The following is a 27221-nucleotide window of genomic DNA, read 5'->3' as shown; positions in this document are numbered from 1 at the left end:
GTGATTTTTTGAAAGCAGAAAAAGCATAGTTAGACCTTAGATTCCAGGCTGGATTTGTGTTTTTAACAAGAGAAAAAGAAAAGCCCTTTTTTAAAATGAAGGGAGCCCTAAACATGCTGCAGTACTCTTTGACTTCCATGTACCTTTGCCAGTAAATTCTGTATCAAAGCTCTGAATTCTGTCTCAGACAGTAATGTAGTGATACTTGCTCTGCAGAGAAAGAGCCTGTGTCTCCATATCACCCTTGTGTAAACCTTTTAAGAAAAAGACTTGCCATTGTCTAGTAATACTAATCACTAATAATTAGTGTATTTACTAATCACCCTGTGGATGTTTGCAGAGGAGCTATAAAGGGCAGGGGAGATGTCCATGATGTCTTTGGAGGGTGAGCAGACTTCCTCTGGGTGCAGTGTGTTGTGCACACTGTCTCTGTGATGTTCGTGGAAGTGCTCCTGTCTCTTTTCTGGATTTTATTTGGCAAGTATAACACACTCTTCTTCTCAAGCCTCAGCATTAGGTTTCTAGGGTGGGACTGCATGTACACAGCCACATTCCATAATTTTGATTCTGAAGTTTGCAGATCTGTCTTCCCTCAAAAAATCAGGTTATGTAAAAATATATATTTTAATTAAAATGATGCTAAGTATGTTTTTTGCTTCAATGTGATCTGAGGTGTTTATTACATTCTTGCATGGCAATAGATTTGGGAAGAACTGATGGATGCGACTTGATGGTCGCGTACATACGAGCATAGCTGTCACTGCTGCTGCAGGTGCTCCGGCTGCGTTTAGCGTCATGCCAGACTGTACGACTCCTCAGGCTGTAACATAACCTCATACTGAGTTTGAGGGGCTGCCAGTAACAGCAGTGGAAGTTAGAAAGAGAAAATCAAAACCAGTATGGCCCCCAGCGTTCTTCCTTTGCTTTGCTGGGGAATACTAGAAGCCTGAGGATTGTGTTTCTTTTACAAATCTATGACTTATTGTGAGAGTCCAGAAAAATAGATGAAGTGCATTGTAGCTTTCTGGTTTAGTGGTCATGAGCCATGTCTGCAGTAGAGAATCAAACTATTTACTGGAAGGAGTCAGTGGTTTGAAATCTGAACAGTTCAGTGCTGATGCCGACGTTAACAGTATTTGCTCATCTCTGTGCAAATGCCCGTTCAAGCCGCTTTGATGGCTATACTTTCTGGGTGCCTTGGGATACCCAGGGATGCATCGGTTCACAGAAGGAGATTTTGAAATCTATCAGCCTGTATGATGGGAAACAGTGGGAGGACAGGCGAACTCTTTCCTGCTCCACAGTGGCACTGAAATAATGCAGATGGAAGCCCACTGGAGTCAAGTGGTTCAACGCCTGCTGAAAGAAAGTCTAATTACACGTCTCTGAGAGCAAAACAAAACCTGTTAAGACTTCTATGTGAAAGATGTATCAGGCTCCTCAGTGGGTTGGGAGATTCCTAGACAAACACGTGGGGTGCGTGTTTGTGCTGAGGAGCAGCGAGGGCCGGCAGCTCTCTGTGGAAGAGGGGGCTTGGACTGAGAGTGACAGCACGTGTGGCCAGGGCAGAGACCACCCGACAGCAGCCCAGTCCTGCTGCACCCATGTGTGGTGAGCAGGGCAGGTCCAGTGATGGAAACGGGGGTCAGCTGGGAGCCCGGGCAACTTCCTGGTGGTGTGGCAGGTCCGAGGGCAAGCCAGGAGGTCTGTCCATGGGCTGCGGCTCAGGCCCGGATCCACAGGATGTATGGCCTGAGGGCGAGACCCCACCTTAAATGCAGCCTCTGACGAGGAAGGAGCCCCTGCTGACGCTGTGTGAGCTCGCTCTTCGCAGCAGGCTGAACCGCGGTTAGGTACCTGCAGCGCAACAGAGCGCGCTGAGTGTGAGCAGCCCAGCTCTGGGGTGGAGGGAGCACTAGGCTCCAGGCCTGGGTGGTATTTTGCTTAAAAAAGGCCCATATGACCATTTAGTGAGTAAGTGTTTGTAGTGCTATGTCAATAGTTTGTATAATTTCAGCAGTGAAAGGAAGGGATGTATGGAAGTGCATACACCTGAAAGAACAAATATAAGCAGTTCAGGTCATAGCAACGTGCAGTTATCCTGTCGAGTACTTACGGTGGAAACAAGTCAGACAATGCTAATGATTCTGTAGTGTCATCTGTATGTAGAGTTTAACTCCTACACAAAGAAGAAAAACAAACTGGAAGTCTTTGCGGTGCTTTAAGACAACATAAATCTGCAAAAATAAAAATGAGTTTGAATGACTCTTACCCCTCAGTTATTTACTGCCATACTAACTCAACATGTGGCTCTGATTTCAAGAGGCAGCTTGAGCTGAACTGACAGATCATTACTGTTGAAATGAGAGACTCTACGCCATCCCTGCCTTCGTGCAGGCACCTGGTTCTGCCTCTTCCATTGCCCTGTTCCAGCACTTACACACTTCTGAGCACACACTGATTCACTGAAACAACAGAAAACTGATCTAAGAGGGAAAGAGGTTGGAATATCAGACTAAAATTGGATAGTTTCTGCTGGGTCAGTCATTTGAATCAGCAAACTGCAGTCCAGATCCTGGGGCGGGGGTGGGAGGGTGTCACTCAGAGCCAGGGGTTGGGACAGCAGGAGGGAGAGCAAGAGCTCTCCATTTTGGTGGTGGTGGTAAGTCACTGAGTCGGTTCCACCCTTGGTGAAGTCACGTTCTCTGAGACTGAAGGTCAGGATGACATGGAAAGCAATGGGAAAAATTTCAGCTTTGCTCAAGTTGGTCAGAGTTTCTTCATTGGCTTCAGTGAGGCTAAGATATCTCTGTTTATATTTGTTTAAAGCAAAAATGTCTATCAGATCAGCTTCTAATCAAGTAGTGTGTTATGAATGCAGTACTTAAGTAAATAAATATAACAGATTCTGATTTGATTCGTACTATGAGGATTGCAAAAAAAAAAGAACTTAAAACCATAAAGAATCTATTCCTTGTCTGGTAAAATGTGAAAACACCTTTTAAAATGTGTTTTGTCATACTGCAGCTTTGTAAAATGTTAAATTTGCTGAAATACTCAGATTTCGTTTGAGAGGATGATTGATAGCTAAGAAAAGTGCAGTTATATTAGCTCTGTTTGTAGAGGCAAGCCATATATGAAGCGTTTAGTATACCTTGCTCACAAGACATTCAGGAATAGGGTGGCTTTGAACGTAGGCAGGTAAGATGGTTTCATTGTTCCATTTTTTATATGAGATGTTTCTCCAGTTTTCATGTATCACGTAACGGTGTTTGGGCAGTAGATGAAAGGGGAAGGATCTGAAACCGCTTTCCATTCAAAACCAAAGAAATAGGTTTTCATGATTTTTCCAGCAAAAAGTTGTATGTACAACTACAACAGCGAGTAAGCATGAGAGTGACAGTGTCCAGCTCTTTTCTGATGGTATATAAAAACAATGCAGCACTGGGGTTTTGGGGGTTTTTCCATTTTGTTATTTTAAAGTACATATGGTAGAAGACAACATCTGCACAAACCCCAGATGTTCAGAAAATACAGCAACTTTGCAGAGTTAAGAAGTGGGGAAGTAGAGTACATCTCCCGGCTTTCACCCCCATCTTCTGGTGACTCTTTGTTGGGTTTTGTTGGGATAATTACTGCTGCCTTACTGCAAATCTCTCAGGGAATTTTTGAGCTATTAGATCAGGATAATGACAGATCTAACTGTCCATGTCCTGCTCCACACAATATAGTCGTTTTTCTAATCAGGGAGAATCAGGATCCCTTTGCTCTTGTACAGATCAGGGCCTTCCCATTCCTGCCTTGAACAGCTGTGATTCAGGGTGCCTTTCATGGATCTTCTGGATGGAATAATTTCATTTCATTTTCACTGTCATGATAAACTATATGCAACATCACTGACAGCTCGTTGCAGTGAAAATTTATTTCAGCACTCGCGAGTTCTTCCTGCAAAGCTGTAACGTTACCTTGCTAATGATTTTGCCAAAGCATGTTGCTCTTGGAAAGCTGAAACCAGACAACTGCAGCAGATGGTGATAATCACAGTAGTGATCGCGTCCTCTAGACTCCTGCTTAAGGAAGGGGGCTTGGCAGGATGTCTTCTGATGTGACCTAAGTGCAAGTGAGGCAAGGCTGTATTTGTGTTGGGTCACTCATATCAATCTGTTTGTATGAGTGTTTATGTTTACTTAAGTTTACCTGAGTTTATGTCAGTTTTAAGGGTTTGAAGGAACTCTGAATAAAAGAGAGAAGAATCTACAAGAGGAGATAATGGTTCTGAGGACAGTGCGGCAAGGGAGGAAGTAACAAATGAGACTGCCAGGTGCTAATAAAACGATGCTTTTACTTGCAGAAGGATTGGGGTGAACAGTTGGGGCACCTTATTTGTATTGTCATGTAGAACTTTGAACAATAGATGTCCTCAGAATCCAGAGGAGGATTGGGATTCCTCTCTGCCATCCCCTCCTGAGAGAGAGAGTGTGATAGAGTAAGCAACCTGTTTCACTCTAAGTCCAAAGGAATGAGTTTGACACTTGTTCATAATCCTGTGAAAGGCTGCCTGTAAAGCAATCCAATCACAAATGATTATCTGATTATTTGGATACTACCTGTATCACACTCTGTGCGCTAGTGACTGCAGACATCGCTTGCTCAGAATTTGCACATATTGTAAGAGGTTATTTGGGGGACATTCAGTATAGTACCAGTCATGTTCTTTAAATTTCTAAGCCATTCTGATTATGATAAAATGTGGAGCAGCTTGAGGACTGCTCTAGATATTTCTTCTGTAATTTGACGAGCAGCCTGCAAAACTGGTGAAGTTATAAAGGAAATGCTTAGTGGGGGAGCTGTGGGAAAAAATGGCAGTCCAGTCCCTCCTCCTCAAGTGGCTTAAAAGGGCAGGTTGGGGATAAATGAATTGGTCCCCTGGGTCTAAATTGGTATATTCATCCAGATGCTGGGAAATGTCTGTCAAAGAGCAGTGAGATGAGGATTACTTTGCTTTATGCCCTGATGGGGGAGAACTCTCTGCAGGCCAAGCACATGCAAGTCCCTCTGAGGCAGTCTTAAGTGGACCTGCTTTCTGGGCTGGTTTTGTGTGGTCCTTCATGTAACAGTGGAAGTCATTTGTTGAATTTTTAAATATTTGCAGTTGATTCCTTGCTATGCACTTACTGGATCTGTGTAGATAAACTTGTTAATGGTTTATGCAAATAACCTTTTTTTTTGCATGTGTACTTTAACAGTTATGAAGATACGGGTACAAGTAAAACATGCAAAGTGCGTGTACTCACAATTGCAGGTCCTGTCTTAGGAAAAAGTAGTGAAAGATTCTTCTGTTAAATGGCTTCAAATCATGTTTCCATACAGATTTCAATGAAGCAGTGCCAGAAACGGAGAGGCTGGACTCCAAAGCTCTGAAGACTCGAGCTCAGCTTTCAGTGAAGAACAAGCGGCAGAGGCCTTCTAGAACGAGGCTGTATGATAGCATCAGTTCAACTGATGGAGAGGACAGCCTTGAACGAAAGGTGAGAAGAACTCTGCCCTCTCTTTCAGGCTTCATTTGGAGTGCTAGATTGCCCCCGTAAGTCATTTCATCCTCTGTCTTTGTCCTTTCATTGTAGTACAGGCAGTATTTATTCCTCTGTGGCCATTATGCTATGAATGTCCTTGAGTGATGTGCGAGTCCGGTCTTCTTTGAGTCAGCACACCTGGTTTTTGGTTTTGTTGTGTTTTTTTTTTAACAGGAATCCTGGGCTTTCTGATTTATGTGTGTTTTATAATGCAGAGTGGGTCCTTTCATTTATGCAGGAGTTGAAAGGAACTTGAATCTCTTTGTTAATTTGTTAACACAATTTATATGATATTCACTCGTCGTTTTATCCTATTCTGACTTCTGTCTGAAAGCAAATACCAATAAACAACATTGTGTGTGGTTTGGCATGAATTGCTAAAGCGTTTCATACAAATAGAAGGCTAAATAATGAATAAAAGAATTGCATGTTCAAAGTAAACCTTGCTCTGATTGGTTACTAAGTGGTATAACCTGCTTTATAATCTCTTATACCAACAGCCGTCAAACAGTTACAGTAGTCCCATGCACATTTCAAAATCACCACTGCCCTTATGCATGAGAGCATCCTCACCAGCATCAGACTCTGGTGCTTCCTCCCTCTCCCCCGTGGCTAGCAGTGCAGCAATCTCACTTGACAACCTAAGTGAAAACCAAGAAGAAGGACAGCACCACAAAGGAGGTGTCCTTTCCCCGCATGCTCGGGGAGACACTCCACTTTCCTCTCCTTCAAAATCTGGGCACAGCTCTGAAGGATCTCCTTTGCATCACCCAGCTGGCAGGAATATTTTACAGGATAAAGGTATTACTATTTCTTACAATAAATTGATGCATCATTTTGCTCACTTACATCTACTTTATGAACTTCTGTTACATAGGACCTTAGCAATTAGAAGACCATCAACTCATAACTTCTTTTGTCTACCTGGAAGTCAAAAAATTATAAATGACCTTGTATGATGGTATAAAAAAACGACAAAGTTTAAAATGAGATTGGGAACTGCTTCCTCTCTTTTTTTTTTTGTCTCTTAGAACTCACTGAAAAAGCTAGGGGGAAGTGGCCTTTAAGAAAATCTTGTATTTTGTTTTAAAAAAACAAAATTATTGGACCTTGGGACATATCTGTATTAGAAACATGCTTTACACAGTGTACTTACTCGAATTATGTCATTTTGGCACTGCGAGGTGCTTTTTTTGGAGGATGGGGAAAGGAGTGTAAAGCAAGAATAACAGATTGCAGCTTTTAATTCCTGAGAGGCGGCATAGTCTAGATTAAACAAGAGGTTAGTGTCTGGAGACTCTTCATTTACAGAAAAAAAAATCATTTGTTGGGGAGGTTGGCCGCATTGTTTTATATTTAATTCAGATTCTTTAAATGTAAGCTGGATAAAACATGATGCAATCATACCTAGCTCAGGTACATGTCTCAGATACCAGTTTATTAAATGTATTAACAGTACGATATGGCCTGAGCCCTCCTTTTCAGATGCCTTGTGAAGTCAAAATTAGCATTTTACACAACTTCAGCATTCTTAGCTATGCACCTTGCATTCTTTAACTGTCATATAAGCTAAAATACGTGATAAAAATTGTTTATAAGTGAGGACTGTGGAAATAGGTCTGGATAGGCTCGTAACAGACTTTGGCTTACTTAAATTAACTGAAAAGAAAAATTTGTTGAGGATTTTTGTTTGTGTGTCTGAAAAGACTGATTTACGATCTATTTTTTCTTCATCTTCATACAGGAATTTCACACAGATTCCTAAAAGATATGATTAATGAAGTTATGTTGAATTTAGGATGGATTCATACATGCTAGCATTTTTACATGGGTTCTGAAATTGCTAGTCTAACTGTATAGTTTCTGATTTTATAATTGTTAATGAATCAAAGTTAAATTCAGTGTTTGAGTTTTGCAAGTAAAAATAAGGGTGTGACTTTCCAAACTCGTACTTCAGCTTGAGTGTATGATTGGTTTATCAGTGAAGTTGTAAATCCTGCATTTCCAACTGATGTATAAAAAATATCTTGATAAAGATTTAGCGGAGACTAGCCTTGTAGCGTAAGGAATAGGGTATTACATTCCACCCACTGTGTCACTCTTTCCAATTTAGGTTTGAAAAATAATCTCTGTCTAAATATTGGTGTCATGCTTTCCCCACTGTGACCGTTAAGTAAACAACCAGTGCTTTTGGGTGTATCCAGATTCTGATGAGTACATGAAAATTAAACCAGAGCAATTAGTTTCAAATGGAAAATTTGCATTTAATAAGTCCTACAAAACAGAAATGTCCTAAAGCAGTTGTTTGGCAACAAGTGTTGTAGCGTTACTATTTTAATTGATTATTAATTTGGCTGTCAAACTCTTACAGGTCGAAAATAAAAAGGGCCATTTAATTTGTTCTGTGTGTTCAGGTAGGGGTTTTTTAGAGATGGAGAGAGAGCACATCTGTGGTCACGTGTGTGTCCATTGATTAATCTCTCATTAGTAAAAGTGAGCGTTAGCAAGCTCACACTTGTCTTTTTTTTTTCTTATGAGATCCTGCAGTGTTGTGGGAACAGTTGAAGTGGCATGAGATCAGTTTCATTGCAAAATGATGAGGAATTTTGCTTGTTCATCTTTTAAGCACAACTTCTTCATGTGTGTATAGGATTAATTTATTTTCTTCAGTTCTGCCTGTTTTGTGCAACAGCATCCTTTGACAGGGCAGCTGAGGTGACCCCTATGGGCAATACTCCGCTGATGTGAGGCTGACTGCAACTGTTTGTGACCTTGGGAAAGAAAGTTAGGTCTAGTCTTCTTTCACATCCATCAGCCACAGATCACTTACACCAGCTCCTTGAAGCTGAAAACGATGGATTAAACAGCTTCTGTGTGATCTATTCTGAGGAACCAGCTCTTCCTCATCCTCTCTGAAGAACTACAAGGAGTCAGGGAAGATGCACCCATCCATGGTGGTCAAGGTCCCCTCCTGCCCAGGCAGGGCACCTGCAGCCCTGGTTCGTGGCCACTGCCATGTGCCAAGCATTGCGTACCTCCATGTGCGAGACCCTGTAGATTCAAATCTACTCTGCCACTGAGGCTGGTTTTGGGACCTAGCCCATCCATCTTCCGCTGTATCCCATGGCCAGCATGAATGTTTTCCCCAGCAAATTGTCATTATTCAGAGGGCCCTGGCTGGGCCAAGCTGCGTGTGAGTGGGAGCATAGTGATACAAGAGCCCGAACGGAAATTTGCCATACCGGGTAGCTGCTACGTGTCCCTGCTGAGCTCTCCAGATTATTTCTTCTGCTACAGCAGCAAAACCTCCAGCTACTAAATGCTTTCATTATTTGCCCACCACGAAAGCAGAATACCTTACAGTTTCGTTTACTTTCATTAAGAAGTTTCACAAAAAAGACCACCGCCCCCTGGCCCCCAAGCCCCACTTGCCTGTGAATAGCTAGTGTGAAAATAAACATCATTACTTTTATTCTTGAAAGTGGCGATTTTGGCAGTGGTTAAAAAGCAGTATGCATTAAAGGTGAAAGAGGAACCATAAGAGAAGCAGGAGAGGAGTGTGCACAGTGTAGGGTTGATGCAAAGCGTGCATTGCCTTAAGTTCTCCTCGGTCTTCCGGGGGAATGGATTTCTTTTCAAGAGACTTCGCCTTGATTTTGTCATTCTTCATATTACTTTTTTTTTGTTTGCTTTTTTGGCATGAGGTTACTTGTCAGTTTTTCTTGAATGTTTTTTTTAATATAAGGACTTGTGTTGGTAGAAATAGAATGGGTTTTAGAGTGTGGGTATTGCAAGAGGCTTATTTTCCTGCTTTTTCCAGGATTTATGAACCGGTTGCGCACTGAATTCTTTACTTGAATGAAGGCTTGGCCAAATATTATCCGCAAAGCAACATACAAAGTTCTGTACACATAGTTGACTGTCCTGTGATAGTGCTGTGGTATTTTGGGTTAATTCTGAGGGCTTAATTTATGTCAGCCACAGTAGGAGAAATCCACAAACCCAGCAGTGCTTTCAGTTAAAAATCACTGTACATCTGAGGTCACATTGTGAAAGTCACCAAACCGCAAGTGACATGAATGACTGACCTTCATTTGCTTCCTCTAGAGTATTTGGGGACACTCTTTATGTTTAAGAATCACAGAAACTGTGTCTGAATTTTTCAACTGCTGTGTGTTTTCTTTTAGCTTCCATATAGATTTCACAGGATGTTTTGCAGACTCATTGTTTTTGCAGGTTCATTGTTTTGGCTTTATAGGTACTGCAGGCTGTTTCCTCTTTAGGCTTTAACAGTGTTTGTAGAAGAGATCAAAAACTGGTAGACGTCTCAGGGAAAATTTATTAACTAAGCTACTTTTAATTCTTTTTTTTTTACTTCAGAATGGTTGGATTTCAAGTTAAATGTTTATTTTAACAAAGATGTTCAAGCTAAAGAGATAACTATTACCTCGCATGTCCATCATAAAAGGTACTCTTGGCTCCGAAGTTCAAGAAAGTATTTCAGGAGTCATTTTGGAAGTAAAGCATACGTACCAAATGAATTATGTAAAAGGAAACTTAAGCGGCTATTCCTGAGTTTAAAAATGGATTCACTGTAATGTTTACCTGTAAATCTTTTGTGTTGCTCGACTTGCTACATATTCATTAAAACTTAACCAAAATTAACTTTTCATTTTCTTCAATTAAAATAAGATTTCTTCACGTGTATATTCAAATTCTGAAAGTATTTATTTATTTTTATTCCTCTTTACACCATCTTCTTAAAAATGAGAAGAATTCACCTAATTAAATTGTGTACTCACACATGTGTACATGTATGCGTATCTAATTATGAAAAGATACACAAACTGTTCTGGATGGAAAGTGGAATAGCTATCAGCAGCAATTAAAAATAATAATGTACATTCTTCCATGTACAAATGTATCCTAGATGGTGCCACATGTGCTCAGGCAGCAAGAACAACTAGCCCTACTATAGGGCATACAGAAAAACTAAAGCGAAAACTTGCAGATCTTGGGTAAGCATTTTGTTATTTAAAATACTTATTTTTTTTTCATTAAAAGGATTGAAAGTAAAATTTCAAAGATGTTTCCTGATGTTTTCTAATATTCTTGTAGGGCTCCCTTGAGAAGGAGTTCAAACAAGGGCAAGAAGCGGAAAGAGAAAGAAGCTATTAGGGTGACCTATGGCAGTAGGTATGGGTAAAAGATTGAGGATGCAAGAAATAATATGCCAGAAAAATTGGAAAAATGTAATCATGCTAGCAGACGGGAACATTAACAGTCCCACTGACTTCATGTAAATAAGCGTTAAGCTTTGAGATAACCTTTTGAGCTTACAAATCTAGGTTTCTTAACTAATGAAAAACTAACATACGATCTGAAAATACTGGGAGGCTTATAATATCATGGCATCACTACTACTGTTGCATCCATTGATGGGATTTGCAGAAATAAGTTATCAGAGCTGGCCTACAAGATGCACACACAGTCAGTTAATAATACCTGTGAACCAGAAATCTTGACACAATTCCACATATTTTTTTGAAAAGCCCCCAGAGCGAGGATGGGCAGCAGCTGGTCACTGCAGCTTCAAGGCACCCACATCAGGAATGCTTTCAGAAGAGTTTGTTTCTGATGATGAACATCGTAAGTTGAAAATAGATAGGAAAAATGCTGACTGCATTTGTCATATCACCAACTCTCAGGGAAGGAATTGTGAATTCCTTGTGAGATCTGATGAGACCACATCACAAGCATCTGGATTCTGAATAAATATATGAAAGTTCAAAATGGCAGGAAGCAATCTTCTCTGCAAAAGCTAGTGTAGATTTTTCCTGAAGGTCTCTTCTCACGTACTGATGAGTCTGACAAGATGACAGCTACAGGGGGTGATACCTGGTTCCAGGTATGAAAGACAAGTTAATGTCAGGAGAGCTAAGCAAACTTAATACATTCCAAAAGTCTAGAAAGGACATAGCAACTCAAAAATGTACCTCTATGCACATAAAACAATGCAAAAGAAAACCTACATGACAAAAGAGCTATCAGAAGAAAGCAAACTTTGAATGCTAGTCAGAAAAACATTGTGGTGGAAAACCAGTATGTAGCCGTTTGTGGAGTTTTGCTGACAGTCTAATATATGGAGACCCAGTGACAAGTATATTGTGTAGCTCCGTAAAATCAGAAAAGCAAAAGAAACCAGACTTCTGACTTACTTCCTCAGGCACACTGTACTGAAGTGCGATGTTCTGTTTTAGCATACATTTGTACATTTGTATCCTGCAAATATCTGGCAGGATCTTCAGTGATCTTAGGCAGCAGTTGTCGCCTCTGCACTTGTGTCAGAAAACCTGTTCCAGTTGGTTCCACTGGTGTGTCTGCTTACAGTGTGACCCGGAGTTAGTGATATTCACTGCTGGATTTCCCTAGTGACAGGAAGAGATTTGTTAAAGCAAATTCTCTGCACCTCTGTGTAGCTGTAAGGCAGCTAGTGCCCTTAGCAGGGTATTAAACATCACGTAGCATTTAAATACCAAGCCACAGGGTGGAGGAAATGAATGTATACCTGTTTGTAAGAACTTGGTATGTTCCTTATGCCAACATAGTATGTTACAGACGTTTGTGAGATCCCATAGGTATCTTCCTTAGAGAAAGCAGATCTCAACATAGAGAGATCCGTTGCTTATTAGAATATTTGATAAATCAGTTATTTGTATTATTTGTTAATATTTCTGAGTTTGGATACAGTTACTAAAAGCAAAGTTTAATATTGCTTTCAAAGTCAAAATTCATAAGCATTTGTAATTCTCACTGTGCCGCTGTAAATTGGAATGTTATTATTTCAGTATAACTTTTTAAACACCTCTTGTCAATTCCTTTGTTACTAACTCCAAAGAATTTGCCTCAGAAGAAATGTGAGGATGTTTTCTCTACAGTCCAAAGCTGTATAAGCTCTTTGAAAGCAGGAAGATGGTGATCAAAAGACAACATCATGTTATAATTATGTCCATTACAGCAACTGATTGATGTACAATTAATCACGCTGCCAGATGGATGTTGCATGCATTATTTTGCCATTGCCAAAAGAAAGCACTCAGCATGTGTAAATAAAATCCTGAATTATTTCCTAAGACTACCACTAATGTTACATATATTAAAAAATTCCCCATTTAAGTAAGAAGCATATATTCCCCTGCCTGAAGCTAGGTGATTTGGGCAACATAATTTGTTTTTTCTTTCTACTTTCAAGCAAGATTAGAGGATGAGGGAGGAGTACAGGACTGGGTCAGATACATCTACCTTTCTTTATGTAGCTACAGGGAGGGAGGATTCTTCTTCTGCTTCCATGGGTGGGGGCCCTTTGACAACCTCAGTTTTACCCACAGAAAAGAGGTTTCACAATATACAAAGCTCTAGTGATTATGTTAATAATGATTTAGAAGCTGTCCGGAAGGTAGAAGTTGAGGGGAGATTTACATACGTGCAATTTACTGGTGGCTGCTAAGAGCAGTAGAGGTTTAATGCTTTGAAACAGTAATATATATGTTGATATAAATAATATGAGAATATGACATGTAAGTTCTTCGAGGCAGACACTTTGCATAGTTATTTTTAATTTACATACTGTACTGTTGACATGATGTATTTAGCGAATAATTTAGGCATTTTATTTTATAAGTGTTACCTTTGCCTTGATCACATTATCTACTGCAATCGTTGTTAGTACAAAGAGAGAAGCTGATAATATCACATAGGTGTTTATTTCATTTTTCTATATGAATATTTTTAATATTTAATAATGTTAAAATCAAGATAATAATATTCTATCAGTATTTAGCTGTTGTAACAAAGGCACATCTCCATAGATGGATACAGATGCACCTGATTCATTCTGCCTGTGCTCGAAATCCAAGCCAGACCTTCTCTGGGAACCAAAGCCCGCTTGTGTCAGTGCTGAGTCTAATCTATTTAATCATGCTGAGATACCACTGGGGCTCAGAAATGCACCAACACAACATGTGGCTTCTTGACTGGAGCTGGTTCACATCGGAACAGCAGGAGTACGGGCATTTTCAGCTGGTGTCTCTCTCCGTTTGCTGGGTGTATGTTGTTTAAGAGAGCTTGAGTTAGAAAAAGAATCAAAAGAACCCACTTTTTTCTTCTTTTGGTGAGATATTTCAGGCATGCCCCTACCAGCTGCGTGCCACTCAGTTCTTTAGTCACAGTTACAGGGCATGTCACTCTTTTTACAATTAACTGCCTCTGTAGCATTTTGTTTTCTCTTATTTTATAATCTAACACATACTCCTGCTCCTTTCTCTTAAACAGGACCGCCAGAGAGATGCTGCAGAAATCAGCAAACACTAAATCTTTAGCAGAGCGATCCTCCTCTCTCTCACACTGTGTACCATTCACATGGCATGGAGAGAGTGGCAAGGGATCCAACTCTTCTAGCAACCTGCCATCGCCTACCAGCTCAACTGAACCTTCCTCTGAAAATATAAGTCCAGCTAAAAAAGGGTCAAAGGTAGAAAATAAAAACTACCTTATTCCCACTATGTTGAGTGGCATAATTGGCTTCATGTTTCTGGAAAAAGAACAGGCCAATATGTGACTACTACAATAAACAGTGCATGGTGTTCGTTGTACGGTAAAAGCTCATCCAAATAGAACATCTCTGTCATTGTACCATTCCACATTCTACCTTTTTACTCTGTCTTAATGTACATTAATTCAGTAAACTAACTGTGGTGTGCTGTACTGTAACAAAAGCAAGTGGTGCCAGTGGAAGTTAGCATTTGGATCCACTGAACAAATGCTAGATTTGTGTATTCAATTATAGATATTTTCTGCATTCTTCAGGACTGATTGTGGGAGTACCTACCCATGTTTAATTGAGGTGTTTGCAAGTGAAGAAATGCTGTATGCCGTCAGTCATCTGCCTTTTTTCCCCAATAATGAAATCTGTTTGTCATGCATGCTGGATGTTGGATTTAATTCTCTATATGAAGATGCTTGAATTGTAAATATGAACTATTGCAATTTAATACATCTGTGATTCCTTTCTATGTGCATGAATGTTTCAGCATGGTAACTCCTTAAATAACCCTTAGTTATAGTAATATACTTAGCTTTTTCATGTTTATTTTCACTTCTGGAAAATATTTCTCTGCCTGTATCTTCTTATAACTTGTAGCCGTTGAGTTTTTATATTGGTCTGGTAAAAAGAAACAGATATGGTTCTCAACTTTATGTACAGGAATATGATTCAGAAATCTAATTTCTCTGTCTTCTACAAACACATGCATGTACATAATAGCAGTTTCCACAGGCATTTCTTACTCTTTTGGTGCCACAAGCTGGTGATACCTTACTTCTGCTGTACACCAAGCTATGCAAGGTCATAGATGTCCTTGTGTTACCTGGTAGGGAGAGCAACGCAAGGCTGACCAGTCCAAATCAGATTGATAGAGAAGACCGCAGATGAAATCTCTGAAGATGAAAGAGAAACTAATTGGTTACCCGGTTTCTTTTGAAAAAGAAAGATGAGGATTAGACATGTAAATCCTATTTGTGCCTTTTAACAAACATTGTATAAAAATAATTTTCAAATGGGGAGAAAAGCACCCCTGTTTGCAGTTAGTATCAGGCTGAGGTTTTGCGGTGGATGGGGAGTTGCTGTCCTGCTATCATACTTATTAGCAGGCCTTGGCTATTTTCTGTTTTTCTTATAGAAAATTGAATTTTAAAGACTTAAATTCATCATAAGGCTGAAGCTTGCACAAAATAGAGGTGAAAGAAAAATCAGAGCATTAAAAAAGAAGAAGATGTTGTTCACACAACAGGAGGTAGAGCTGTTGAACTCCTGGCCTAAGAACACTGTGGGGGCTAGAAGTTTGCATATTAAGGAAGCTGCTCGGATTTTCTTCTCTTCTATAAAGAGTTGGGGAAAAGCAAAACAGGAATTCTAAGCGTAGGTGTGAGAAAACTGATCACAAAAACATTTTGATGTTCTCTGTAAAGTTTGCGAGCTCTTAAATTAGCAGTTCCTATACTGCTATGCAGATTTTTAAAGCACAGCATTATACCAATATTTAATTGGATTTCCACCAAAACTAAGAGGACCAACACTTGATATTTTTGGAAGACGACTTGTTTTCAGGAAAAATAGGTCAAGTATCTTTGGGGGGGATAAAAGGATAACTTTTTTAGTGTTGTTTTTGGTTTTGATGTTTGGATCAATTCTTTTAAATTAAATGTCAAAGGTGAATTGAATTTGATACTCATTTAGATGTTAGAGTAGAGATTAGAGGTCTCTGTATCATCAACTGAATATTCAAGTTAAATGGAATATCATGGTGTCCTTAATTTTCTATAGATTTTCGTTTTTTATGGTTCTCACTCTAATGTGAAATACTTGTTAATTTTTGTCTTCTTCCGATGGTAATTTTGCTGTATTCCTGGGAAATATGTGCATGCTTTTGCTATTCTTTGCTGTAAGGTGTGATGTCTGTCATTGCATTGTTAAGAAAAAACAGGGTTTGTTTTATGGTTATTAGTTCAGTAAATAACATTCAATATCCAGAGACCTCTTTTACTTTCCATTTCAGTTTTTTCTAAAGGTATAGGCAAAGAGGGAGGATCCTTTCACTTTTCTAGGAGATTATTTGGGACTCAGAAATGGATTCGCAAGATATTCTCCTTGCTCTTTCAATAGCAGTTTTCACTTCTCTCTGCTAATTAATCCTCTGTCCTATTCTTTGTGCTACTGCCTGTGCTACACTTGTCCTAAATATTTGGAGAACAGTAAAGTGCTAGTGATTAACCCGTGGAAGCAGTAATTTAGCTCCAGGATGAGAGCCAGCATCTTAAGAGGGAGTCTGGAAATTGCTTTCGGACCCCCTTGCAATTCATTGAGGCATTAAGCTGGCAAAGGTGTCTCTTGAAGTACACAGTGGTAAAGATACTGTGTATTCTATAAATATTAACAATACTAAAAATTAGGCTTCCTCATGTGTATTGTAACTGGTTTTGTATTATAACTGAAATAACTCCTGAACTATGCCAACCTGGAAGACAGAAAGCAAATTTCCCTTTTAGATGCATGTATGAGATCGTTTGTTCATTCTAACTCATCTTTTTCTCCACAGAATTTCACGATCAATGATGATTTCAGTCCCAGCAGCACAAGTTCAGCTGATTTGAGTGGTTTAGGAGCAGAACCTAAAACGCCAGGTTTCTCGCATTCCTTAGCACTGTCGTCAGATGAGGTATGCTGATGAAATTGTTTAAGGTGGGAAATAGTTGTTTTCTTTCTCCCATGGAATTTTGCTTGATAGTTACTCAAATAATAAAGGGATATTTTTTAGGCAGTAGAACGGGAGAATAAAATTAATCTTGGTTTCTAGATTATGATTTTTATTGTTCAGATAATAATGAGTTGAAATAAAGGTCCTATGGTATACTCGTAGGAAAGTAGAATGGAGTTGGTTTCCTAAGAGATGCTATATCCTCACACATTTCAATACATTTTTCCTACATTCTAAATATGTACATGTGGACCCATAGATATATATATACATACACTAAACTAGACATAATTGAGACAACTTTGAGATAATAAACATATAGTATAGTTTGGTAAATATAGTTGAGATGTAGGGCACCTTCACGTAGACTAATTTTTACCCTGATACATTAAAATAATAATGACCTGTACATGCAGCAATTGTATGTTACTGTACATGAATGTAAGTATATTGATTAGAATGTGTATGTGTTAATCCACTTTGCATTCTTTGTGCTTGCTTTGCACAGTGGATTTGAATTCAGTTACTTCAAACCAGAGTTTTTTCAAGCAATGATAACGTGAAAAAGCATTCCTAACCCTGAAAATTGGTGACGTAATTGAGCTGAATATAATATATTGAAAGTATTTTTCTTAATATACTTCTTTTGTAACTCAGTTGTCAGTGAAGTTGTCCTGTGGACTCAGGAAACCTGTGCCTTTGTTCTTTTACAAACACTCCATAAGAACTTCACATTTTTCATGTAAGATTTGAGCCAGGGTTTTTTTCTAGAGGGGAGAAACTTGAAGTATCTATGTCTTTTTTTTTTTTATGCCTGCATGCTTTGCATGGGTTTAAAGAACGAGAGCTGTTCCGTGCAACCCCATTTGCCAAAATGCAAGTCTACAAACCCAACCATTCTTTAGAGGTTACTTACTGCAGTTAATAAAGGGCAAACATTTACAGGAATCATAGGAGAGAGCAGACAGGCCTGTATATTCTATAAATTATTGAAAAAACCAAAGTCATCATTTACACTTTATTTAGTATTAATACTATCTTGATAATACATTTCATTCTCTTACCATGTTTCATTCCCCTTATATTATGTATTTTGTTGTGACAATGCTCTGTTCCCAGTGGTATTGAATTAAAAGCTTGAAAATGCTTTCATTTTGCTTGTTCAGCTCTCTACTTTATCACTTCTAAAATACCAAGCCTGAACAGGTCTATAGAAATGAATGTGTTTTCTCCGTCCTCTGCTGTGTGCCAGATTGCAGCCTGCGAATCAGGCAGCGTGTTCAGCAAGAGCTGCAGTGGAAACCTCCACAAACACCCTGGCAGGGGATTAGGCCAGCGTTGTCTTCAGCCTTTCATAGTGTATTGCTGCAAGCACTCCTTCGCTCAGGCTTCTCTGGCAGATCTGACATTATTTGAAGGAGATGAAAAAAATGAAAGAGTGGGGAGGGAACCCAGCTCTTGCAGGTTGTTCTCCTCTAATTAAGGAGCTTTTGCCCTTGCAATTGGAGCCATCAGGAAGGTTCCCACGGGTTGTGGGGTGTCAAGACCAGGAACTCCAAGGGGGTTTCATTGACACAGTCTCAGATTTAGCTGCCAAATCATGTGTGTGCTGAGCTTCCAACATAACCGCTCTGCTTCTGGAAATAATTTTTTTTAAAGAAATCTCTTTGGTTTTGAGTAGCCATATCTGTTTGCAAATCTTGGTGCTGCCCTTGCCTGAACTTTTACATGCTGTTACATGTTCTGTATTTTGTTTCTATAATGCTTTTCTTTCCCATTTCTTTGTTGCTCCCTCACTCAGAGCCTGGATATGATTGATGATGAGGTGAGATACTAGTGTGCTGTTGTGGTGAATCGTGGGACCATCGCGTGGCAACGTATTGTCTCATTTGCAGATTTACATTTCTTGTTTTACGGTGTTGTGTGGCAAACCCTCTTGTTCAAGCAGAACACGCAGATGTCACTGGCTCCTCTCTCCTTGTCTTGAGTTCCCCTCTCCTTTCTGCTAAGAGTTTTCAAGGCCATAGCAAATTGCACTTTTTGCGGTATGCTGGAAGGGGGAGGAGGGTCAGTGTCAGAGCAAATCCACCAGGCCAAGCATCAGCTGCACTGAGCTCCTGCTGGCAATAGGAGAAGGAAAAGATAGTGCTTAAACCGTCTTCTCCACAGCCCTGAGAACTGGACAGCCAGAAGCTGAGAGAGCTCCCAGCATCATCTAACCCAGTGTAAAAACTGCTCTAACAGCAGACAGCTGCTGCAGCCTGTAGCAGCTGCTTTGCTAACCATGACTGGGACAGATTAGCTTTTGTTTCAGGCCCCACTGGCATATCCCTGGGTGGAATAAAGTGGCAGAGCAGGGACACGGGGCTGCTCCAGCAGCTGACGCCTCACCTGCCCCTCCTGGTGCTGTGTTTGTGCTCTCCGCAGCAGCAGCGCAACTTGATGAGAGCAGGGCCAGGGCTGTGGGATCGCTGTGTGTTCCTTACCGCTCCTCTGTGTCATCTCATGGTCTTCCATAGATAGTATCAGTCTCGCTGGCTGTTTGATGTCATCACTTTGAACTTCAGAGTGGTTTTCTGAGGTTTTTTTTTCCCCTGAATTTCTTGTTTTATAGCTTAAACACATCATAAAGATCTGTGAATGAGCCTGGGAAGTGGAATGCAGAATTCATTGCATCCTTTAGAAACGCTCTAATTTGAAGGATAAAAATCTTGCGAGGGAATGGGAGCATACCTGTTCTGAATTGTTCCACCTGGACATTTCAGTCCCTGTTTGGGTTAAAAGGAATGCCAGTTCCTTTTTCTTCTTCTATTTATAGATAGAAGACTTTTTGGATACCTTGTACCAATTCTTAGATATCTGGTTAGATACAGATGTAATATAGCGTTGTGAAATTGTTATTATTGTAGTGTAAAGATAGTACAGATACCTCTGCTCTGATGCTGGCAGTTTGTACAGAAAAATGTTACTCATCCGTGTTACCCTTTTAATAATAATGCAGCATGTTTTTGTCACAGATCCTTGACGATGGACAGTCTCCTAAGCACAGTCAGTGTCAGAGTCGTGCTGTTCAGGAGTGGAGCGTGCAGCAGGTTTCCCACTGGTTAATGAGCCTGAACCTTGAACAGTATGTTTCTGAATTCAGTGCCCAAAATATTAACGGGGAGCATCTCCTTCAACTGGATGGGAGTAAGCTCAAGGTAATTGACTGACTGGACTTCAAGGCTAACTGTAGTATTTGTTATCAGTTCAGGTAATCTTAAAGGAAGTAAGAATTTGGCCAGAAAGCAGTGAATCCCTGTGTGTGGAGTGGTGATAGACTAGAATAATAAATATTTGGATTTAGTTTTTAGCCTTGCTGCAAACTTCGTCACTTATCTTTCTAAAGTCAGTGTCTATCGTTTTTCTATATCAAAAATGAAACAGTACTTTCACCCACCATTTGTTTATCTTAACAAGTATAAAGAGAGAGAGTATAAAGCCACAGCAACACTTTAAGAAATTCCAATATGCACTTGGATTTAGAAGCTTCAGAAGCAGAGGGCATTTGCTTTGTGAAAACTCTGGGTGTATATAATGTACCCATATTTGCATGCGTAAATCGTATAGCAGCATGTATAAGTGGTATTTGCATGCGCGTATTTCTCATCCAGCTCTGTTTTGCAGAAGGATGATTCAGAGAAGATAGTAAATAGACATACATCAGAAGTAGCAACTGAAAAATGGATTAGTGGTATACTGGAGGCATAAGCGGATGTTACACGTTGTACTATGTTAGAACTAAATACAGTTTTGATGTATAAAGTATGAATTGTTTCTTGTAGTGAAAATATGAGCCTACTTGTGTCAAAAATAATTACAGGAAGGAGTTGTGGGAGTCTCAGCAGATCTGAAAGACCAAGTTTGGTGTTTCCTTTCTGAATTTTTTTGCTGGCATTTCACTAACTGTAGGGGTTTTAGAAGAGAGCAAGTGAACTTCTGACTAAGGCGCAGCAGTGAGAATTGGGAAGTCTTGTTCTATGTAGAATTAGATGACTTCAGGCAGATAGTTTAATCCTTATTTGCCTCATTTGATCAATGAAATCAACGGTGGAGGCAATGAGATCTAATTCTTTAATATTCTAGAAATGGAAGGCATGGAAAGTAGTACAGAAGTGTGTTACCTTCACATCAGTAATGTCTCAAATTTGCTTAGTTGTTACAGACTTTTACCTAAGAAGAATTATTACTAGAATATGAAAAAATTTGTGATAGGTTGAACTGTATGAAATTCTTTTTCTTTTTTAATCTTGTTTTCCCCACCTCAGGCTCTTGGTATAACATCTTCCCAGGACAGAGCAATCATTAAAAAAAAGCTAAAGGAAATGAAAGCATCCTTGGAGAAAGCTCGCAAAGCTCAAGAGAAAATGGAAAAGCAAAGGGAAAAGCTTCGGAAGAAGGAGCAAGAGCAACTGCAGAGGAAATCGAAGAAAACAGAGAAGTCTTCATCAGATGCAACAGAGGGCACTAATGAGCAGTGATAAGCAGAAGTGCTGCTGTGTTAGGAAAGTGGAGGCACTTCAAGGGAAGAGAAACTCATATCCACTCTGGTGCCCGTTCAGCTTTCTTGTATTCATTACACAAGAGTGCATACAGAGAAATGGGGCTATACATAGAATGACTAGGGAAATTTGTATTGTGTAGTTTTATTTTCCCGCATACCCAGTTCACGCTCGTTGCTGTTGCCATGTGAAACAACCCCAGCCCCTCGGTTTGTTTTGTTGTTGTTGACAGCTAACAGATTTCATATTTGTGTGGCGGTGTTTCCTTCCAAACTACTCTTCTCTATTGAGCTCTATGTGTTTGGTCACTTCAGTAACCAGCATGATGCCGAGGAGCATGGTCCACTGCTTCATCTCTTCTGAACAGGATGGTCAGTCAAAACGATTGGTGAACGTTTCTTCAGCTGGGTAAAAGGAGTTGTGCTCTGTCTGATAAGAGTTGACTTAACTTTCTAACTGGAAGTTCAGCTTCTTTACGGTGTTTGAATACTCAGTTCCATCTACTGGAGTAAGTTTCATCTTGCGTCAGTACCTTGAAGCGACACTGCTCTGGAAACACAACTGTTCAGTGACTTCTTATTATACACTGGAGATAAAAACAGGAGAGTCGATATTCCCCCTAGATAAAAGACAGGAGGTGAAACTCTTTCTGTTAACTGTACAATAGTTAATCCAGGAAGGAGGCAAAGCCTTAAATGATTATGTTGGTTTACACAGAAATCTGAGGATAACATTTATCCTTTAGATATCTGAGCAAGGATGAATTTCTAACTAGAGCACAGCTGGATCTGTATAAATTTCATTGTGCTCCCAGTGTGTAGGCAACTTTCTTATAACACACTCCGCTTTCTTTTTCATGTGTTTTGAACAGGAAACTGGGCTTATTTTGTTTCGGGGTTTTTTTTTTTCCAACATCTTCAGATTCATTCTCCAGTAAGCATTGGGAGAATAAGCTTTGTGCTGTGCTGTTATGAAGCTGTTGTTGGAAATGATTATCAAACTTGAGTCTGCTGAAGATTTTCAGTTTTTACAGAAGTGCACTTTAAGAAGAGGAAGATGAGGGATTCTGGTTAAAACTAAATTCAGTACATTGCTGTTAAGATCCATGCTGCCATGGAGGTGACGGTTACTAAATCCAAAGCTGCCATATATTAACTGTTTTGATTGATGTGTTTAAAGAATATCCCCACCAAAACCTGAATTTTTGGGCATAGGCTGTAGAACGTTTTGATGGCTTAGGAATGGTTGTATTACATCCTTCAGAGATTTCTTTTTCCTGGTATATGAGGCCATCAGCGAAGCCTGCTGTGTAGTTTTGACTATGAGAGAAGCAGTGTATAGTTCACACTGCATCGTGTTAGTGCCTCTTAAGAGCGGTATTAAAATATTCAGTATTTCTTCAACAGGCAAATATCCACAATGAGAAGCTAGAGGTATTAGCTTACTGCTTTATAGTCAAAGCTAACTATGTAGCAGCATTTATAGTTGAGAAATGTCACTTCCCTTTCATGCATCCAGGAAGTTGCAGTCTTCATCTAGTCGTGCCAACCCATAAATTGTTTAAGATGTTGATGCAAAGTTAGAATCTTGAACCTGAAAATTTGCCAGCCTAAAAAATGCAAATACTGAATTCTTTTGAAGAAAATGTTTGGTTTGGTTTGGCTTGGCTTCTCTTCTGCTGTGTATTTTATGAAATTCAGATTTGTGTCTGTAAAGTTCTCTGAAGCTCAGATTTGAAACAGTTGGGGTGCAATGTTTATAGTTAAATTTCTTTTGATCCTAATTTTTTTGACATGTAAAATGGTCTGTAAACTGAGAGCGCCTAGGTCATTCAACATTAATACACAACAGATCTACTTAGCATTAGCTTTATTTTTCCTTCCAAATGCAATTGCTACACGTTTCTGATGTATATTCTATTCAGATCTAAAAATGAAATTGCCGTAAAAGATACTTCCTGATATTTCTAAAGGCTTGTGATATTTTTCTTAAGATAGACCACTGGCAAAAAAATACACCTGCTAACAAGAATTCCACATTGCAATGAATCTTTCTGCACTCTTTGTAGGAGAAAAATTGTACAAATGTTTAACAGCCTAGTAAAACTAGCATTCTGTTATTTTAGGAGGTTATCAATTTATATTTGAGTAAGAGAAATTATCTGGAAGAAACTGGAAATGTAATATTTTAAATACAACGTTGATAAATGCATTCGATGATGATTTTCTTTTTAAATTATGTTCACCTTGTAGTAATGTTTAAGTGGTTGTATATAGTAATCTAAGGTGGTGTCCCTGTTTTATGTTCTTTGTTTTCTTAGAAACCTGAGCAGACTGCTTGGCATTATACATTGAGTTTTCATTCTTGCTGTTTAGAACAGTGCCTAGTTAATCTCTTCATAAATCAGATTCTTATTCTGCAGAATAACTAATTCAGCTTAAGTCCTTTAAGTGTCCAAGGGGGTTTTATTGCTTTGTGGTAATGTTATTCTGTTATTCTTGGACTAAAAAAACCCAACAAAAACCTAACTTAAAAAAACCTAGTAGCTTAAATTTAAAATAAAACCATAAAATGCGTTTTGATCAGCACATGAAAACTAAGCAAACCGAGCAATGTCAAGAGTTTTGCTCTTCTTTCTGTGATAAAAGAGATTTATATGGTTCCTTTTATTAAGTGTGGTAACTCATTGTTGGGACGTGCAGAAATGTCACTGGATAACAGATATAAAGCACAGTTTGAAACTTTTGTTACTGTTCTATAGGCCCTTTAAAGTTGCGTTGCATTTTTCCCCTCGTATTGTGTAATGACATATATGAAACAAAAGATATGTCTCATCATTCTTAACTTAAACGTCCTGTAAACCAATGCTAAGTCAGACTAATGTGGGGTTTTGATGTAATAAGAAGAAACAAGTATTCCATGCTAAATGACTGGAAAGATTTTCTCTTTTGGCTCACCTGCAAATATAACTGTCGCCTACTTTTGCTTATTTCTTTGTAGAGCTGAAGCAATTTTGCGAACGCTGACTTGCCTGGCCACCTTTAAACTGCTGTGCAGGCAGTGTGGTGTTTCCACACCTCGAGCCGTGCTTCTGTGTCATCTTTACACGTAGGTGACCACAGCAGGCTGGTGAAGTTAACTTCTCCCTGGCTATGATGGGAGGCCAGTTCTGTAAACTCTAGTTCTGCTCGTTGCTGCGGTATTGCCAGGTTGTGAATATATCAAACCTCTGAAAGGGTGAAGAAAGGAGAGTTAGCAAAAAATGGAACTCTGAAAAATAGAAAATAAAAGATACAACACTGCAGGTTACTTTAATCCTAAAAAAACTAGTGTTTATACTGAGATTGTGGGGAGAGGGGTGGCTCCTTGCTCTGTCCAAATCAGCCAAACATTGTAGTTTGACATTGACGTTACTTGCTTCCAGCTTGCATTTTCCCGTGTGGTGGGGTGCTGCACCCATGCCACTTCCGTGTTAAAACTCCCAATTTGGTTTCAATCTGCCCGAGCAGATCAGGATCAGGGCGTGAGGAAGGAGCCGAACCTGTTCATTGCAATGCACAGAGTATTGCCCACTGCTGTTTGCATTCCACCCACCGCTCTGAGCAGGTCTGGTGGGGTTGACTGTAAGTGGAGCCTGTTCTAGATCGTAGGTTAGAATTGCACAGTGGAACAGAAGCCAGTAACAAAAAGCTGAGCAGAGTTAGTTGATGTTTGTATCTCAGTGTATACAAATGCTTTTGCATTTTTTTAACTTTTTAAATTTTTTTGCAAGGGCATCTGTTGTGCCACGACTCCAGTCTGCTGCAGGGATACCACAAGAATCAAGCTTTTACTAGAATTACTGAGCAGCTTTCCTCTGAAGCTTGCCAATCCTCAGCTCTCATTGACATTCAGAGGTGCTTGACACTGAGCATTGGGGTTCCTCATACTTCATTGCTTCCATCAAAGCCTCCTGTCCTGTTGAGCTGCTCTGTCTTCACATCCTGGCTCATGTGCTGGCAAATAAGAGGTGGGCAATGTTGTGTGATTTTTGAGAATGAATTGTGTTCCGCTTTTAAGGCAGAGAAAGAAATGCCACTCTTGTTAATAGTGCAGAATCCAGTTCTACAGTAGGAAGGTAAAAGGATCATCATTTAGTTGGGTACGGCCAATGGGTACCATTCCAGGTACCAACGCAACACTGAAAATCAAAAGGAAAGGTTTGCACAGCTGTAGTTCTTTACAGCATCTGCACTGCAGTCTGTACTGTTTCTCGCTGCTGAAATTTGGGGGAAGTTTGCAAGAATTAAGTCTTGTGTTGATTTCTTAGCTGTGTGTTTACGGCTAAGAGAGAAAATATTGTCACGGCAAAAGTAAAACCTGATCTTGCTCATTTTAGGTGTGGCCTCGTCCCCTGCACTATCATCAAACTAAGTGATAGAGGGGCTGGACCCTTTTAATAGCACTTCCCTCATTCTGTGCTCTCCCTCACTTGAAAACCTCAGGAAATCTATGTCATGGTCCAAAACACTGAAAAAACAGACATTTGAAAACAGCAGCACATACTTAATTAAGTTGTAAGTCTTTAACAGTCAAAGTGGGCAGTTAGGGTTTGGTTTAGTTTTGTTAAATTAGTGATTGAAAATAACAAAATCAATTAGTCTTTCTAGAAATGTTTAAGTGATTTGTGGCTTGATTCCTTCTTTAAATAAATGTGTATGGTTTTGTGTGTGTACATACATACGTACATACGTGGATACTCATACAGATTTACACCGCACCAGTAGCAGTTAGCACGTAGGTCGCTGTGCGTTGCAGGGCTGTAGGCACAGGGTCTGCGCGGCAGGCAGAGGGCCCCGGGACCGTCTGCAAGCTCGGGGGAGCAGCAGAGCGCTGCCCCTCGGTCTCACCAGTGTGCTCACCCCTTTGCTCACTCCTCTCTTGCGGGGTTTTATGTATTTTGCAGATCAGAAGATTTTGAAGTTTTGTTAAAACTATATACAGAATGGTCCTCTGCAGGGCCTTCTGCATGTTATCCTCAGGTTGGTTTTGGGGGGTGGAAGGTTGGCAGGATTGATGTATTGGAGTGTCAGTATTCTAGGAAGGAAACCCTTTTTTATATTTTTAACCCTAACTTCGATTTCTATTGGAGTGCTTTTAGCAGCTGGTTTTTGAGCAGGATTATGAGAGACATCCGAGGTGACTTACCCACTCACCACAGTGGAGTGTGGGTCATCTGCAGATTGCACAGTCGCTGTTGTTAACCTCCCGTATGGATTTTACTGTACTTTTTCCACCTGTAAAACTGATTTTTCAAAGCTGTGACACCTTAGTCATGACCTTGAGCCCTCCAATCTCTCATTATAAAATGAGCTTTCTGTTACTAACCGGCAGTACTAACTGGTACTTTTGCTGTTGGCATTAAGTAACGGTTTAAAAAATGCACGTCTTACTGGAAGGTTTGGCGGTAGTGCCGTGAGCTGCCTGTTTGTTTGGGAAGTTTGGACTGTGTTAAGAACGAGCCGCAGGGTTTGCGAAACCTGGTCTGCTGAGTTAGGCAGGTTTCTTCTTCCAGAGCAGGGAGAGGTGAGGAGGGCTCGCAGCTCATGAGGCCGGGTCCAACCCACGTAGCCCGGGAGCCTGAGCCTCCTGCCGGGTTTTCGGTGGGAGCTTTGTCACTGACACCCGTGGAAGCGGGTTTGGGCCCCGGTGCAGAAGCGTCTGAGGGAAAGGGGGATCCCAGGGCACCAGACGTAAGGAGTAACCAGCCCATTTGGAAGTGGGGGTGCACAGTGAACCTCTATACTTTCCCGCAC

General features: G+C 40.0%; 1 protein-coding gene across 2 annotated transcripts in view; it reads left to right on the top strand.

Moving 5' to 3' along the window:
* PPP1R9A (protein phosphatase 1 regulatory subunit 9A) overlaps positions 1 to 24249 on the top strand; it is a 147707-nt gene extending 123458 nt beyond the window's left edge. Inside the window, exons 12-20 of one of the 2 annotated variants that reach the window (XM_075143721.1) lie at positions 5371 to 5528; positions 6074 to 6374; positions 10504 to 10591; positions 10692 to 10769; positions 13905 to 14103; positions 16727 to 16846; positions 18687 to 18710; positions 19903 to 20085; positions 21193 to 24249. In XM_075143721.1, coding sequence (XP_074999822.1) covers positions 5371 to 5528; positions 6074 to 6374; positions 10504 to 10591; positions 10692 to 10769; positions 13905 to 14103; positions 16727 to 16846; positions 18687 to 18710; positions 19903 to 20085; positions 21193 to 21405 — 1364 coding nt within the window. In that variant the 3' untranslated portion in view covers positions 21406 to 24249. The remainder of the gene's footprint in view (positions 1 to 5370; positions 5529 to 6073; positions 6375 to 10503; positions 10592 to 10691; positions 10770 to 13904; positions 14104 to 16726; positions 16847 to 18686; positions 18711 to 19902; positions 20086 to 21192) is intronic. The other variant, XM_075143722.1, reaches the window with a different exon arrangement.
* Positions 24250 to 27221: the final 2972 nt, after the last annotated feature.

This window comes from Calonectris borealis, chromosome 2, assembly GCF_964195595.1.
Source record: "Calonectris borealis chromosome 2, bCalBor7.hap1.2, whole genome shotgun sequence".
NCBI lineage: Eukaryota > Metazoa > Chordata > Aves > Procellariiformes > Procellariidae > Calonectris > Calonectris borealis.
The sequence above is the reverse complement of the archived record's forward strand: the minus strand, read 5'-3'. Positions and strand labels throughout refer to the sequence as shown.